Consider the following 15925-nt stretch of genomic DNA (forward strand, 5'->3'; position numbering starts at 1 on the left):
CTAGGTATAGGAAATTATAAAAGAGAAGAAATGGGACACCTGGGTGGCTCAGTTGGTTAAGTGTCTGTATTAGGTTCAGATCATGATCTCAGGATCCTGGAATGGAGCCCTGCATGGAACTCCCTGCTCAGTGAGGAGTAGGCTTCTCCCTCTCCCTCTGCCCCTCCCCAAATTTGTGCTCTCTTGTGCTCTCTCTCTCTCTCAAATAAATAAATAAATTTTTTTTTTTTTAAAAGAAATGTTTGGGGACTGAAAACAAAGTTTTTAAATTGAAAATACCTGTGAAGGGGATCCCTGAGTGGTTCAATGGTTTAGCACCCGCCTTCAGCCCAGGGTATGATCCTGGAGTTCTGGGATTGAGTCCCACACCGGGCTCCCTGCATGGAGCCTGCTTCTCCCTCTGCCTGTGTCTCTGCCTCTCTCTCTCTCTGTGTCTTTCATGAATAAGTAAATAAAATCTTAAAAAAAAAAAAAAAGAAAATACCTATGAAAATTCAAGTGAGCTATATATGTATATAAAAATATAAAATTACATACACACATGTTCTCATTATATTGCAAATTACCATGGATAAAATTCTAAAGCCTCCATAAAGAAAACCCAGGTTCACTGCAGAGTAATGAGAACCCAACTGGCATTTCTCTTCTAATTAGTAGCACAGGATATGAGCAAATACTGAAGAGAAATGATTTTGGACTCAATATTTTATGCAAAGTTAAATAATCAAACAATTATGAGAGAATATAATACATTTTTAAATTTGTAATAACTCAGAAAATTTTCCTCCCAATCATATTTTTAGAGGACAGTATTTGAATATCTAGTTTAGTAAAACAAGGAACAAAGTGAAAGATGAGGAAAGTATTAGAACAATGAAGCTAAGCCAAAGGAAAATCAGGACAAAGGTTGTCCAGATAGAAACAGGAAATCAGAAGGATCCTGGGGGTGGGGGTGGGGGGGAAGAAGGATCCTGGGAGAGTAATGCAACAGACAGTAGTATGTACATGGTAGATATTCTTCAGGCATATGCTAAAGTGTTATGTTTCTTTTACTAGCTAGGCAAAAGAAAAGCAATTAGAAATACTAGTGAGAAATAAAAGCTTTATCAGAAACAATAATTTAAATATAGCAAATTGAATATGGAATGATTTGAGTAGATAGTTGAATGTGAGAAAAGAAAACATTTTATCAATGTTTGGAACATCATTTTTTTTTGATCGGTGCATGGTGGTAATGATGTTGGATTTTAAAAAAGTATAATCATATTACCTGCTTCTTCTGTTTATTAAGTAATATTCACATCATGATCATAATGTAAATGCTATCTTTTGGGGGAGAGTTCAATTATCAAGATCATTCTATGCAAAACACAGAAACCTTAATTTTGATTATAAAGCATAATTAATTATTGAATTAAATTAATAATTAAATTATTTAATTCCTATATATTTGGAGGTACAAGATCAAAGGTCAAATGGAAGAAAAGACAAGAATAGGATTTTGAGGAGGGAGCCAGTATATATTTTCTAAACTGATGGAATGAGAAATTAATATTTAAGAATATAATGTTAAATTTATAAACGTAACCATTTGAAGGAAAACAGCAACAAGTCATTACTTGTATAGCATTTAGCATTTACTATGTGTTAAGCACGGTTCTTTACATATATTAACTCATTTAATTTCCACAACAATCTTTTTTTTTTTTTTTAAGATTTTATTTATTTATTCATGACAGACAGAGAGAGAGAGAGAGAGGCCGAGGGAGAAGCAGGCTCCGTGCAGGGAGCCCGACATGGGACTCGATTCCGGTTCTCCAGGATCACGCCCTGAGCCGAAGGCTGCGCTAAAACTGCTGGGCCATGGGGGCTACCCAATCTCCACAACATTCTTATGAAGTTTTCAGATTTTCTTTATTTAGGAGTCAGTAAAACAGAGTCATAGATGGAGAGCTAACTTACCCGTGTTTACCTAGTGATGATGAATCAATAATGGAAATAAAACAACTATTTAATTTGGCAGAAGGTGTAGATTGGAAAAATAGTATGAAAAATAATTTGTATTAGGGTTCAAGATGTAGTACATATTAAATGAAGGTGATAAACCTAGAAATAAGAAACTATTTAGAGTTATGGTGTGATGAAGGTAATTATTAGAAGAATTAGAGGCAGGGCACCAGAGTATTTTCCATTTTAAACCATTTTTAACATTTACTTAATATATGCATAATATTTTTCTTTCAATTTAAACTCATCACATCCTCCCAAACTTTCCACTCAGTTACATTTAATAGAAAGTCTCTTAACTGAAAGATGGCTTCCTCTCAATTTTAGATATTAGTATGATCATACTTGGGAAATAATAGAGGGTATTATGCTAAGTGAAATAAGTCAATCAGAGAAAGATAATTATTATATGATTTCACTCATGTGGATTTTAAGAAGCAAAAGAGAGAACATATGAGAAGGGAGGGAAAATAAAATAAGATGAAATCAGAGAGGGAGACAAATCCTAAGAGTCTCTTATAGGAAACAAACTGAGGGTTACTGGAGGGGGGTGGATGGGGGGATGCGGTAATTGGGTGATGGGCATTAAGGAAGGCATGTAATGTAATGACTACGGGGTGTTATATACAACAGATGAGTCACTGAACTTTACCTCTGAAACTAATAATACACTGTATGTAGATTAATTGAATTGAAATAAAGTAAAATATATTTTTTTAAAAAAAGATCATACTTGGGAAGATTGCAGATAACAAAATAGAACTCATTCTGGTTGAACATGTCTCATTTGCCATGTGTCTGCATAGAATTTGTTTTATGTTCATAAAAGATGACATTAAAAATATGTTACAAAGCTATTGAAGTATGTTCCATATCACAGGACTTATAAAAGTAGTGTAGAGAAGAAAGATCTCGTGGCCTTAGAAAGTAAAGATAATGGAAACATTACAGCAAGAACTATATGGTAAAAATACAACAGAGTCAAAGATACCAAATGAAAGATAAATCAGAAGCAAAGTCATCACAGAGTTGTAGAAAGGAAGAGAATGTTTATTCACGCTCTTTGTCAACTAATATTTATTTATAGGTTCTTAATACATTTCAGATGTTAAGTGGTGAACATAAAAAAAATTGAAAATGTAACTTGTTCTTAGATAGCTTACAGTTTAGCAGAGAGTATGAAGGATGTGTATATGAATACCCTTTGTATATAAAGGAAATTGATAAGTACCATCAGACGATAACAATTTGGTATGGTAACAAAAGTAAGGGGAAAATGATCCAGGGAGATGATAAAGAGAGCAATTTAGCGACTGTGTTAGTGTTATGTGCTCCATGACACGTAGGAAGCAAGGTAAGGTCCATCCCTGGGGTTGACAATTACGGTTAGGAGATAAGGAATATTATGTGATGCTGCTAATAAACCAATCAAATGCAAAAGTAACCATGTATTTCCTGGTAAGAGACTCCACTTCCTCCCAGTCTTTTTTTAGGACAGAATAGTTACCCACAACCCTGCTGGGAATGTGGCTCACCCAAAACTGAGATACTACAAGGAGAACAAGATGAGAAAAAAAAAATACCGTACTCTTTGGCAAAACTACACACTAAATTCCATGATTTTAACCTTGAGGTGGTCAATTTTCCGTCTTCTCTAATGTGTGTAGGATTTAATATTCTGTGGTGCCCCCAAACCTCCTACCCCCACTTCCTTTTCTCATTCTCTGTCTCATGCCATTGTTTGTCAGATTCAGAAGGACTTTGAGTCAGAAAGTGAGGAAAAGGGAATAGGGTGGTGCAGATGGGGAGGGAAGGGATAGGAAGGGATGAAGAACTTTATAGGAATCTTACAGGAAGAGAGGAAGAGAGACCAAGAGAAGGTAGCCTCAGTGCTCACCTGCAATAGACTCAGGGCGATCTGACCCACAAGAACTCCACTCCCCATGGGTGTTTGATTTGTACCTTTTCCTTTCTGGTAATGGCTCAGCTTTCTCTACCTCTCAAATATGATTAAAGCTTTAATATTTTATGGTGTAATTAGTTGCATTCAATATGTCAGAGGATTTTGGAAATCATAGGAGTGGACTTTAAGCTAGGAGGGCAGTGTCTGGTCTCACTGTACAGACTGTTTAATTTATACCCTGCTGTCTTTAGGGTGACAAAAGCTAGTGAGCACACCCTCCACATTTTGCACATGTAATAAAGGAGAACTGAAATTGACCACAGCATGTTAAGAAATTACTGTTGAGGGGCACCTGGGTGGCTCTCAGTTGGTTAAGTGTCTGCCTTCGGCTCAGGTTATGATCCCAGAGACCTGGGATCATGTCCTACTGTTGGGCTCCCTGCTCAGTGGGGAGCCTGCTTCTTCCTCTTCCTCTGTCTGCCACTCCCCCTGCTTGTGTGTTCTCTCTCTCTTTCCCTGTCAAATACATCATAAAACTAAAATATCTCTAAACTTAAAAAAAACAAACAAAACAAAACCCTTTCAGTTCAAATAGCGTATAAGCAATGGAGCAAGGTTCCAAATGGAAGACTTTCTTGTTTTTTTAATTATTTTTTAAATAATAAATTTATTTTTATTGGTGTTCAATTTACCAACATACAGAATAACACCCAGTGCTCATCCCGTCAAGTGCCCCCCTCAGTGCCCGTCACCCATTCACCCCCACCCCCCGCCCTCCTCCCCTTCCACCACCCCTAGTTCATTTCCCAGAGTTAGGAGTCTAATGTTCTGTCTCCCTTTCTGATATTTCCCACACATTTCTTCTCCCTTCCCTTCTATTCCCTTTCAGTATTATTTATATTCCCCAAATGAATGAGAACATATAATGTTTGTCCTTCTCCGATTGACTCATTTCACTCAGCACAATACCCTCCAGTTCCAACCACGTTGAAGCAAATGGTGGGTATTTGTCATTTCTAATGGCTGAGTAATATTCCATTGTATACATAAACCACATCTTCTTTATCCAAATGGAAGATTTTCTGACTCTAAAATCCAGGTACATGCCACATGTTTAGAAAAGAACAGATACTGCAACTTAATTGCATTAATGTCCTATTTGAGATTTGATAAATTATAACTACAGAAATTATTTTGCAATGTCAGTTTGAGATAATTGTACCAAAAGAAACATAAATGAATCTTCTAAAAAAACCAAACACTTATCTTTGTTAATTCTCTTAAAACACACAACTGTTGACTACACTCAGATCTATTACCTGCTTTGGTGGACTTAATAAAGTTTTATACATAATTACAAAATACTGAATGGAACCTAAATGTTCAAAAGCATAAAAATTGACTGCATTGTTGAGGCTTATCAAAGTGCTCGCCCCATGCTCACTTAGAAAAAATATTCCAGGGGCACTTGGGTGGCTCAGTCTGTTGACTCTTGGTTTCTGTTCAGATGGGGATCTGGGATCATGAGATAGAGTCCCCAGTCAGGCTCCACACTTAGACTTTCTCTCCTTCTCCCTCTTCCCCTCCCCACCTCAAATTAAAAAAAAAAAAATCTAAAAAAAATAAAATCTAAATTTTGAGATTAGAAGTTAAAGATGTTCTCCTGAACTTTCTCTGGAGCTTGGGCTCCAATCTATGGTTACCATCACAGTGGAAAACACATTCATCACTTTTCATTGTGAAGCTATAGCTATCTAACTCTGCCAGCAGACAATGGGTTCCAACAAGGTTAGATTCAGGTCTTACTTATTTTTCTGTTATTATTACTTTGTACTCTACCAGTTTCTTTTCTTTTCTTTCTTCCCATTTCTTCTTGCTTTCTTTTTTTGAAATAATGTAATAAAATGTTTCCCAAAGGTCAAAAACTACAATAGGAAGAATACCATAATTAAATACAAAGCTTCAAAAAAATAAAAAAAAAATAATAAATAAATACAAAGCTTCATTTTGTATTACATCATCGATTTTTTTTTTGTGATGCCAAGTGAATTTTAAGTAGAAGGCTATAAGACAAAAGGTTTATAAATTAATGTAAGATGACTAATAAATACTATAATATAGAATAACAACTAATGGCTGCTGCAATCCCAACAAGGGGAATACTTTTACCTAATTCCCCTTACATTTATCACGCTGAAATTTCAATTTAATGATAGCACAGGGAAATAGTTACAATGTTTAAAAGTAATGAACTAGGCTCAGTGGTTGAGCGTCTGCCTTTGGCTCAGGGAAAGATCCCGCAGTCCTGGGATGGAGTCCCATATTGGGCTCCCTGCATGGAGCCTGCTTCTCCCTCTGCCTCTGTCTCTGTCACTCTCTTTCTCTGTGTCTCTCAGAATAAATAAATAAAATCTTTAAAAAAAATTAAAAAAGCACACAATGACTAAAGAAATTTACTCTATTTTAAAATTTTATGGCAGTCTTCCCGTACTTCCTTATTAGTAGAAATATGGGCAAATATTAGCTTTATTTAGGATAAGATTTATTTCTTTGATATATACATATAGTTTTTGTTGATTGCTTCCCAGGTTAATTTCTTAAGAAATTAAGAAATTAAGAAATTAAAAATTTTTTTTTTTTTATGAGCCTTGAAGAATTTTTATTTAACATAATGAGAGGTTTGATAACTTATATTCGAGACTATGTTGCGCTCTTCTGTGGCTGTTTACCAGCTGTTTTTATGACGATAACTCCGAGATCTGGAATGTGATCGAAAATGAGAGTGTTTTGCTGTTTGTGCTTTAGCTTCAGAATTGGTATAGCCCTTGGGAGATTTACAAGGGGATCTTGCTATGGAGTCAGAATGTCTTCCATGTGATCTTGACTTTGTTCCTGAGCTAGTTTGCTTCTGAGGTGAACTTGATTGTGATTTTCCTATTGACTTGGACCTTTTTGGTAAGGACTTGGACCTTGACCGTCCTCTAGAACCAGAATTCCTTCTTGGAGTTCTTGACTGCCTTGCTGAGGTAGACCGCCTTGGTAGTGATTTGGAGCGAGATTTAGACTGGCTATAAGAAAATCGCCTGTGTCGAGACTCTTTAAGGCTATCAGACCGCCTCCTATTTCTTCCCCACGAAGAACTTCTACTTCGAGTTCTCCTTTGGCTGGGGCTTCTTGATCTCCTATGATCACTTGGAGAACAAGGGTGACGTTCTTTTGATTTCATTTGGCCTGGTGTTTTTCGATCACCTTGTGCAAACTGTATTTCAATTTGACGGCCACATACCCATTTTCTATTGAGGTTATAAAGAGCATCATCTAAAGAGTATTTTGAGGGGCATTGTGGGTGATATTGAAACCCAGTAAACAAAGAGGCAGGGAACATGACTAAACAATTTTTATAGCATAAAAAGACATTCAGAACTCATAATGTGCTCTAGAGTAATTACTACTTAGCAGTTGTAACATTACAATAAACCAAATATCAGATTTTTAAACATTTATTTTTTATTTTTGAAAGTTTCATTTTTAAGTAATCCCTACACTCAAAATGCAGCTCAAACTCACAGCCGGAAGATCAAGTCACATGGTTCACTGGCTGAGCCAGCCACGTGCCCCCAAATGCTAGATTTCATTTGTTTGTCTGTTTGTTTGAAACAGTGCAGCAGCACATGAAGGGGTGGTGCGTAGGAGTGGGGAGGGACAGAGGAGAGAATCTTCAAGCTGATTCCCTACTGAGCACAGAGCCTGACCTGGGGCTTGGTCTACCGACCAATGAGATCATGACCTGAGCTGAAATCAAGAGCCAGAAGCTTAACCAACTGAGCCACCCAGGCACCCCGCCCCACCAAATGTCAGATATTTAAATAATCAAATATATAAATGAACTGTTATGCTATCTGCTGTAATGATCTTAAAAATCGAGTAACTTTGCCACTATCTTGGTACAAAAGATATCATTTCTAGTGTTATGGATCACATTTTCTCCTCATAATGCCTATGTGTTATGTGATTTTTTTGTTTTTTTGTTTTTTGTTTTATGTGATTAAGATAGATTAAGTTGTGGCACCTGGGTAGCTCAGTGGTTGAGCGTCTGCCTTTAGCTCAGGGTGTGATCCAGGGTCCGGGGACCAAGTCCCGCATCGGGCTTCCTACAAAGAGCCTGCTTCTCCCTCTGTCTGTGTCTCTGTCTCTCTCTTTGTGTTTCTCATGAATAAATAAATAAAATCTTAAAAAAAAAATCAAGAGAGATAAACAATTACAGTGTATTCCTTTTACAACGTTATTGATTTTTTTTAACATAAACTTGTATTGCAGTATAAAAGTTGACATATTAGGTAAGAACTGAGCACATTGTGGCCATTAACATTAAAACAAAGAAATATTTAAGGTATTTAATTTATGTTTATCATAAGATTCTTTTTAGTATTGTTGGTATAACTTTGTAGGCATTGGCCTCAAGATGACATCCAATCAGCTTTACTTCAATTATTCTTTTCTTCAGCTACTCTTTGAATTATTTTCATCTTAGAATTTCTTCACGTAATAACAACAAACTGGAGTTAGGAGTTTTCCAATAGTCATTTCCTACTGAAGCCATAACAAATAAGTCCATTTAGTCACCATAAATTCTCACTTAGTCAAGGGAGGGCTATTTGGGAAATTTACTTTATACTTGACCCGCCATTTAAGAATATTGAGCTCATGGGGCACCTAGCTGGCTCAGTCAGTAGCCCATGTGACTCTTCATCTCAGGGCCATGAATTTGAGCCCTACACGAGGTGTAGAGATTACTTAAAAATGTAAAAAAAAAAAAAAAAAAAGTTTTTAAAAAAAAACATTGAGCTCATTTTCAGGTGGCTGAAGAATAGAGCATTTGTTTGGGCTGTATTGCTGGTGTTTGGTGACAACATATTTGTGGGAATTGAGTAGCCTGGTTAGGGAAACAGAAGCAGTGTGGTTAGCAAGTCTTGGCTTCTAAGAGTTATGGAGGAAGATGTTAATTTCTAAGAGCAGTATAATCCATGAAGTGTGTTCTTCTTGATAGAGAAGCAGTCTGTCAACTGGGAATACAAACTGCTAATGGTGATGTTTCCAGGGAGAGTTACTGGGACCCAGGACTTTTCTAAATGCATTGTTCTATCAGAGTCAGGGGGTTGGTAGACCAAATCAAGGAGGGTTGGATCCTAAGCTCAGGTAAGATTCAGTGGTTAGCAAAGTCCTGGAAACTGGACAGACTGTCAAACATTGCTTTTCACGACATTGTGGCACTATACTGGACTGTCTATTTACTTCTCTCCGCTTTTTCCTGGACATACAACTAGATACCCAGCTTCCCTTGCAGTTAGATGTAGAGTGTTACTATTAGAACGGGATTAAAAGCGATGTGCTTCATGCATTTTTCTCTTTTGGCCTGACTGGGATGGCAATGCACAGGGAAAGTTCGAAGCCACAGGTGAAAAATGGCAGAATTCCTGAGAGCATGGTTACCCGAAGAGCTGTATGGAGCAGAGTTCCCTTCGCCCAACTGACTCTGCAAGCTGCCTGTATTCGTTCAAGTGACCATGAAGGTCTGAGCACGTGCCATTCTAGGCTTTTGGGTGAATGAGAAGTAAATTGCTATTGAGTTGAAGCATTAAATTTTGGGGTCTATTTGTTACTGTAGCCTAGTCTACCTCAGAGATACATTTGGTAATATACAATATCTACATACCTAGTTGCCAGCAATTCTGCTTCTAAGTATATCTGTTCTCTATGAAATTCACTGTTATGTGAACAAGGATACCTGTTCAAGAATGTTGATCACTGGGGTGCCCTCTTGGGTCAGTTAGTAGAGTATGTGTCTCTTGGCATTGGGGTCCTGAGTTCAAGCCCCATGTTGGTTGAAGAGCTTAAGTTAAAAAAAAAAAAAAAAAAGAAAAGAATGTTGGTTGTAGCACTCATGTTAGTAGAAGTAAAATTGGGGGAAAACATAACTACTTTCACAGAGGAATGGCTAGATTGCGGTTTGCTCAATGGAATACTACAGAGTAGTAATTATGTAAACACAGTAGCATGGATAAGGTAAATAAAAAAGCAAACTCCAAATTAATTATGTAATAGCGCCAACCTAAATTTAAGACCAGCACATGATAGAATATTTATATGTACTCCTTATTTCTAGTGAAAGCATAAAAATTAGTATTATAATGAAAACCACTCGTTTTGTAATTCTGGGACTGCCATGAGTAATTGTGCTCTAGGGGGCACCTGAGTAACTCAGTTGGTTAAGTGTCTGCCTTCAGCTCAGGTCATGATTCCAGTGCCCTGGGATCGAGTCCCACATTGGGGTCCCTGCTCCTCGGGAAACCTGCTTCTCCCTCTCCCTCTGCCTGCCACTCCCCCTGCTTGTGCTCTCTCTCTCTCTCTCTCTCTCTGTCAAATAAATAAATAAAATCTTTTTTAAAAATTGTGTTCTAGTTACACAACCCTCTGGGTCAACATTCATGTAAACTACAACATTTATGCAATCTATACATTCTTATATGGCACACCTAAGAAGGGAGGGCAGAAATATGAGGATGATTTTTAAAATTGTGTTTGCAACTGATTTTGAGAGAAAGGAGAGAGAGAGAGGGAGAGAGATGAAGAGAGAGAGGGAGAAAAGAGGAGAGCTAATATGGTCAGAGCTAATATGGTCAAAAATTAACAGTCTTGTGGTTCATTAGTAGATGCCTTTTTATTTTCATCTTTTTGATATGTATGGAGTATTTTATAATTTAAAATAAAAAATAAAATAAAATAAAAAATAAAAATAAAAGTCAACAAGAGCTATTTTTAAAATGATTTCACTATAAGGTATTTCTGAAAATGTAAGAACATTCAGAAACCATTGAAAAAATGAAATTTTTCTTTTTCATAAATGTTTTAAAATATTTATTCATTTGAGACAGAGAGATAGACATAGAGAGAGAGTATGAGCAGGAGGAGAAACAGAGGGAGAGGGAGAAGCAGACATAGCCGAAGTCGGGACTGGACATAGGGCTTGCTCCCAGGACCCAGAGATCATGACCTGAGCCAAAGGCAGACACCCAACCATATAAGCCACCCAGGCACGCTGAAAAAATGAAATGTCTATTTATTTATTTTTTTATAAATTTATTTTTTATTGGTGTTCAATTTATCAACATACAGAATAACACCCAGTGCTCATCCCGTCAAGTGCCCCCCTCAGTGCCCGTCACCCATTCACCCCCACCCCCCGCCCTCCTCCCCTTCCACTACCCCTAGTTCGTTTCCCAGAGTTAGGAGTCTTATGTTCTGTCTCCCTTTCTGATATTTCCCACACATTTCTTCTCCCTTCCCTTCTATTCCCTTTCAGTATTATTTATATTCCCCAAATGAATGAGAAAATGTCTATTTAAAATGTAGTATATTCAGTGATATAATTTTATGCTTGTTTGTTAGCTATAAAATTCTATGCATATACTATGGTTTGTCTATAGCATATGTGCCAGAAAATAGAAATATCAGAATACATAGGCTACAAAATGACTTCTATGGTTTGTAAAGGTCTCTACTCTACCAAAATAAAACTCATTACTTTCAGTTGCTTTTAAATTGGAATAAAGAGGGGATTGGTGGGAGTTTGTAGATACTTTACTATGGACACTTGAAACAAAGCACATTATGTCTATCATTTGTGTTATTACTTGTTCATCCATATTTATAAGAGTGAAGGAGAAATCTGGTTTTAATAGTGTTAAGGACAATCCAGAAGTACAAAAAATGAAGTATGTATGAAGGGTAGGTGCAGTGTGGCAAATTATGTTTTCCAAAGGTGGCCACGACAATATCTCTCGTCCTGCCCACTCTTCTTACAATATGACTTTTTTTCTCCTTCCACAGATAAATGGATGGTGTCTAGGCTATGATTTCTCTCCTCCAGCCTAGGCAGGCCTTTGTGACTGTCTTAACCAAGGTGTATGACACAGGATGCTGTGTGATTTCCAAGAATAGGTTGTAAATATGTTACACATGTTCATTTTCATCCCTTGGGGTGCTCATGTGAAGGTGTGCCACCCACATATAACCACTTCAAGTGCCTTGAGGCTGCCATGCTGTAAGAAAGCCTAAACCAACACACAGTGAAGGACAAGGAGGAACTCTGAGACTACTAGGAAGAAAAGTGCCTGACCTGCCCTCAGCTGCTCCAGCTCTTCACTGTTCCCACTCTGACTGCAATTGCAGTCAGAACCGATAGTTAAGCCCTTCCTGAATTCCTGAGCCACAGAAACCATGAGAGATAAGACTGATTGTTGCTTTCAGCCACTAAATTTTTGGAGTGGTTTTGTTTACACCACAATATATAAGTGGAGCATGTAGAAGAGAGGGTAGGACCAGTTACCAGTCCCCAGTTTCTCAGGTTTCATAGTACCAATTTCTCCTTTCCACTTGCACAGTCTCCTGGTCTGGTCCCTGGCAGTGCTTTAATCATCAAGAGGGAACAATCAGTGTTTCTTGGATAAGTGAAGCAGTCTGAAGAAGCTGAGTACTTTCATCTCATCATCAAAACAGTTGAGAGAAACATATACACCCTTGCATTCTAGTCACTGTTCTTCCCACAAATAGGTCACACACTTATTTTGTAAAGTGGTCTGATAACTCACCCTTCTAGAGTTTGGCTTCAAAGTTTCACTTCATTTCTTCAGTCATAGTGTTTTCTTTTCAGTATAAATGTTAATGTACTGTCTTCAAAATGCTAGCTTATTTATCTGAAATTTTTTAGCCACTGTATACTTGAAGAATGAGTTTAATGTTGAGGTATTGCTTACATTATGGCCCAAGGACTTCTTTCTGTGTATTGTTACTTCTCATCCTTCAAATATGGAATAATGACCTTCAAAGAAAGGTCAGGAAGCAGAATTTCCAAGGAAAAAGGATTAAAAATTAACTTTAAAATGATCAAATCAAACATTAAAAAAAATTAAAGCATTAGTTAACTAAGATGTAACTGATAAGTTTCCAGAGTATTTGTCTAATAGGTTCATTATAACTTTTGTTTGTAAATCAGAAAATCCCAGTGTAGGGGACTAATTTAGGACAAAAAAGGAACTTGTTGGCTTGTGTAAACAGCTCCTATCAAGATGAGCAATACAACCAGCATCAGAGGTGTCTGGAACCAGAGACTCAACTGTCATTGGGGTCTCCTTCCCACCCTTTCTTCCTTTTTCTTTCTCTCTCTCTAATTCTTGGTTTATTTCTCCTTGGTTGTTGATCCCCACACCACTCCCAAGATTGACTTTCTACTTGAGGCTGGGAAAATAGCTGTTAGTAGTTCTTGGGCTCACATTCTCAGAGAGAAAGGAATTCTCTTTTGATAGCTCCAATTACAGAACTTGTTTCTCCCTTTAAGTCATACTAGCTTCTTCCTTTTGCAAGAAATACTTTTCCTTCTCTTTAATTCCATAGTACTTTATCTGTTCTTCTGTAGCACTTTTCCATTCTGCCCTCTATTGCCTCCTTACAGAGCTGAGCTCTCCTAGTAGACTGTAAATTCCAAAAGGGTAGTGATTATGATAGGTCTTGGGTTTTTGTTTTGTTTCATTTTTCTGGTTTCTAGAACCTATAACATTAACAGTAGTAAGAGGTTTAAGAATATTTTAAATGAATGTTTATTTCTAAGGCAATATTCATAGTCCAATCTATTAATCCAGGAGATAAATATTCTTCACATAGTTTTGTGAAGCAGCAACTTCATTCAACAGCATGGGGAAAGGTACATGCAACCCAGTTGGTGCCTCACTGCAGGAGAGAGTAAAGTGGACTAGGAATTAACCGCTATGTGGGGGATGGGAATGTCAGTGGGGTGGGATATAGATAGTTAATAGGGCAAAAACATCAAATCTATACTGAGTGATACAAAAAGAGGTTTCATCAGGGAGATATTTGGTATCATGGTAGAAGTCACTGAGACTCAGAGTCATGAATCTAGACCTTGGAAAGCAAACTGACAAGAAAAAAAGACCTAAAAAGATAATGAAGGTGCCAGAGAGGTAGCCAAGGGTGACTCAAACTAATAAAATAATCTAGCAGAGAAATGTCAAAGGGGATTTGCCAGGAATCAGAACTGGCAATGCTTGAATATAGTAACTAGTGGTCCCAGGAGCCAGAGGAAGGATTGAGTTTGAAGCTGGGGATGAAGGGTCTTCAGCTATGTAAAGATGGAAGCCAGGTTGGGCCCTACAAGTATAGCATAGAGGCAATACCCAGAACCAGGTTTGAGCAACAAATGGGTGAAACATATGATACTTCCCATTCCCCTCTATTACACCTTCAGGATTTTATCTTTTATTATGAGTATGGAAATCTCATATGTAGTGTAATGAAATGAACAAATAATATTTCCATCTTGAGCTGCTTTTTATTCTTCAGGATAATTTTTTCTCCTAATCATGAACTCCATCTTGCAAAAATGGTATCTTCAATATATTGACAACTTCTGAATAGAAAATATCAAACTAAATGACACCACTGGCTGGTTTTTGTTTTTTGTTTTGTTTGATGTTCTCATTGCTCTTTTTGATTCAGAGTCTAGTACAGTGGCTTCAGAGGCTGGTAAAATGTGGAATGTATTACCCACTTCAAAGACTGAAACTTAATTTTTTTTTTTCTCATTAAACTTTTGTTTTAATGGGTCTCAAAATTCTGTGACAGAGTTTTGGTCAAGTTGTTTCCATTAAAAAGTACTGATTTTAAAAACTAATAACTTAAAACTGCCACACACTGACAAAAACAAAAACAAAAACAAAAAACAAAAAACAAATGGTCCACAAAACATTCTCCTTTCCTTCTGAAGGTTTTACGATGCGTTGTTATCATTAACCAGTCTTTTACTATTAAACTTAAATGGCCAGTTGACACAAACAGTTCTGAGGCCGTTCTTCCACCACTGATTAAGACTGGGGTGGCAGGTATTGGGGATAATATTCATTTAGCCTTCTGAGCTTTCTGGGCAGACTTGGTGACTTTGCCAGCTCCAACTGCCTTCTTGTCCACTGCTTTGATGACGCCCACAGCAACCTTCTGTCTCATGTCACGAACAGCAAATCGGCCCAGAGGAGGATAGTCAGAGAAGCTCTCAACACACGTAGGTTTGCCAGGAACCATATCAACAATGGCAGCATCCCCAGATTTCAAGAACTTGGGACCATCTTCCAGCTTCTTTCCAGAATGACGATCTATCTTTTCCTTCAGCTCAGCAAACTTGCCAGCAATGTGCGCTGTGTGACAATCCGGCACAGGTGCATATCCAGCACTGATTTGGCCTGGATGGTTCAGGATAATCACCTGAGCCGTGAAGCCAGCTGCTTCCATTGGTGGGTCATTTTTGCTGTCACCAGCCACGTTGCCACAACGAACATCTTTGACAGATACGTTCTTGACATTGAAGCCCACATTGTCCCCAGGAAGAGCCTCACTCAAAGCTTCATGGTGCATTTCAACAGACTTTACTTCAGTTGTAACATTGACCAGAGCAAAGGTGACCCCCATACCAGGCTTAAGAACACCAGTCTCCACTCGACCCACTGGGACAGTACCAATACCACCAATTTTGTAGACGTCTTGGAGAGGCAGATGCAAGGGCTTATCAGTTGGACGAGTTGGTGGCAGAATGCAATCCAGGGCTTCAAGCAGTGTGGTTCCGCTGGCATTCCCATCTTTACGGGTGACTTTCCATCCCTTGAACCAAGGCATGTTAGCACTTGGCTCCAACATGTTGTCACCATTTCAACCAGAAATTGGCACAAATGCTACTGTGTCGGGGTTGTAGCCAATTTTCTTAATGTAGGCACTGACTTCCTTAACGATTTCCTCGTATCTCATCTGGCTGTAAGGTGGTTCAGTGGAATCCATTTTGTTAACACCAACAAGTAGTTGTTTTACAGCCAGTGTGTAAGCCAGAAGGGCATGCTCACGGGTCTGCCCATTCTTGGAGACCCTGCTTCAAATTCACCAACACCAGCAGCAACAATC

At 37.9% G+C, this 15925-nt stretch overlaps 1 protein-coding gene across 1 annotated transcript; it reads right to left on the bottom strand.

Moving 5' to 3' along the window:
* Nucleotides 1–6557: 6557 nt before the first annotated feature.
* On the bottom strand, nucleotides 6558–7223 carry LOC121498801 (serine/arginine-rich splicing factor 12-like). Its single transcript, XM_041768980.1, has one exon. The coding sequence runs from the start codon at nucleotides 7134–7136 to the stop codon at nucleotides 6636–6638; it is 501 nt and encodes a 166-aa protein (XP_041624914.1). The 5' UTR covers nucleotides 7137–7223; the 3' UTR covers nucleotides 6558–6635.
* Nucleotides 7224–15925: the final 8702 nt, after the last annotated feature.

This window comes from Vulpes lagopus, chromosome 1, assembly GCF_018345385.1.
Source record: "Vulpes lagopus strain Blue_001 chromosome 1, ASM1834538v1, whole genome shotgun sequence".
Classification (NCBI taxonomy): domain Eukaryota; kingdom Metazoa; phylum Chordata; class Mammalia; order Carnivora; family Canidae; genus Vulpes; species Vulpes lagopus.

Excerpts from the sequence above, each read along its gene's own strand:
- LOC121498801 (XM_041768980.1), bottom strand. The coding sequence starts at position 7,136 with ATGAAATCAAAAGAACGTCACCCTTGTTCTCCAAGTGATCATAGGAGA.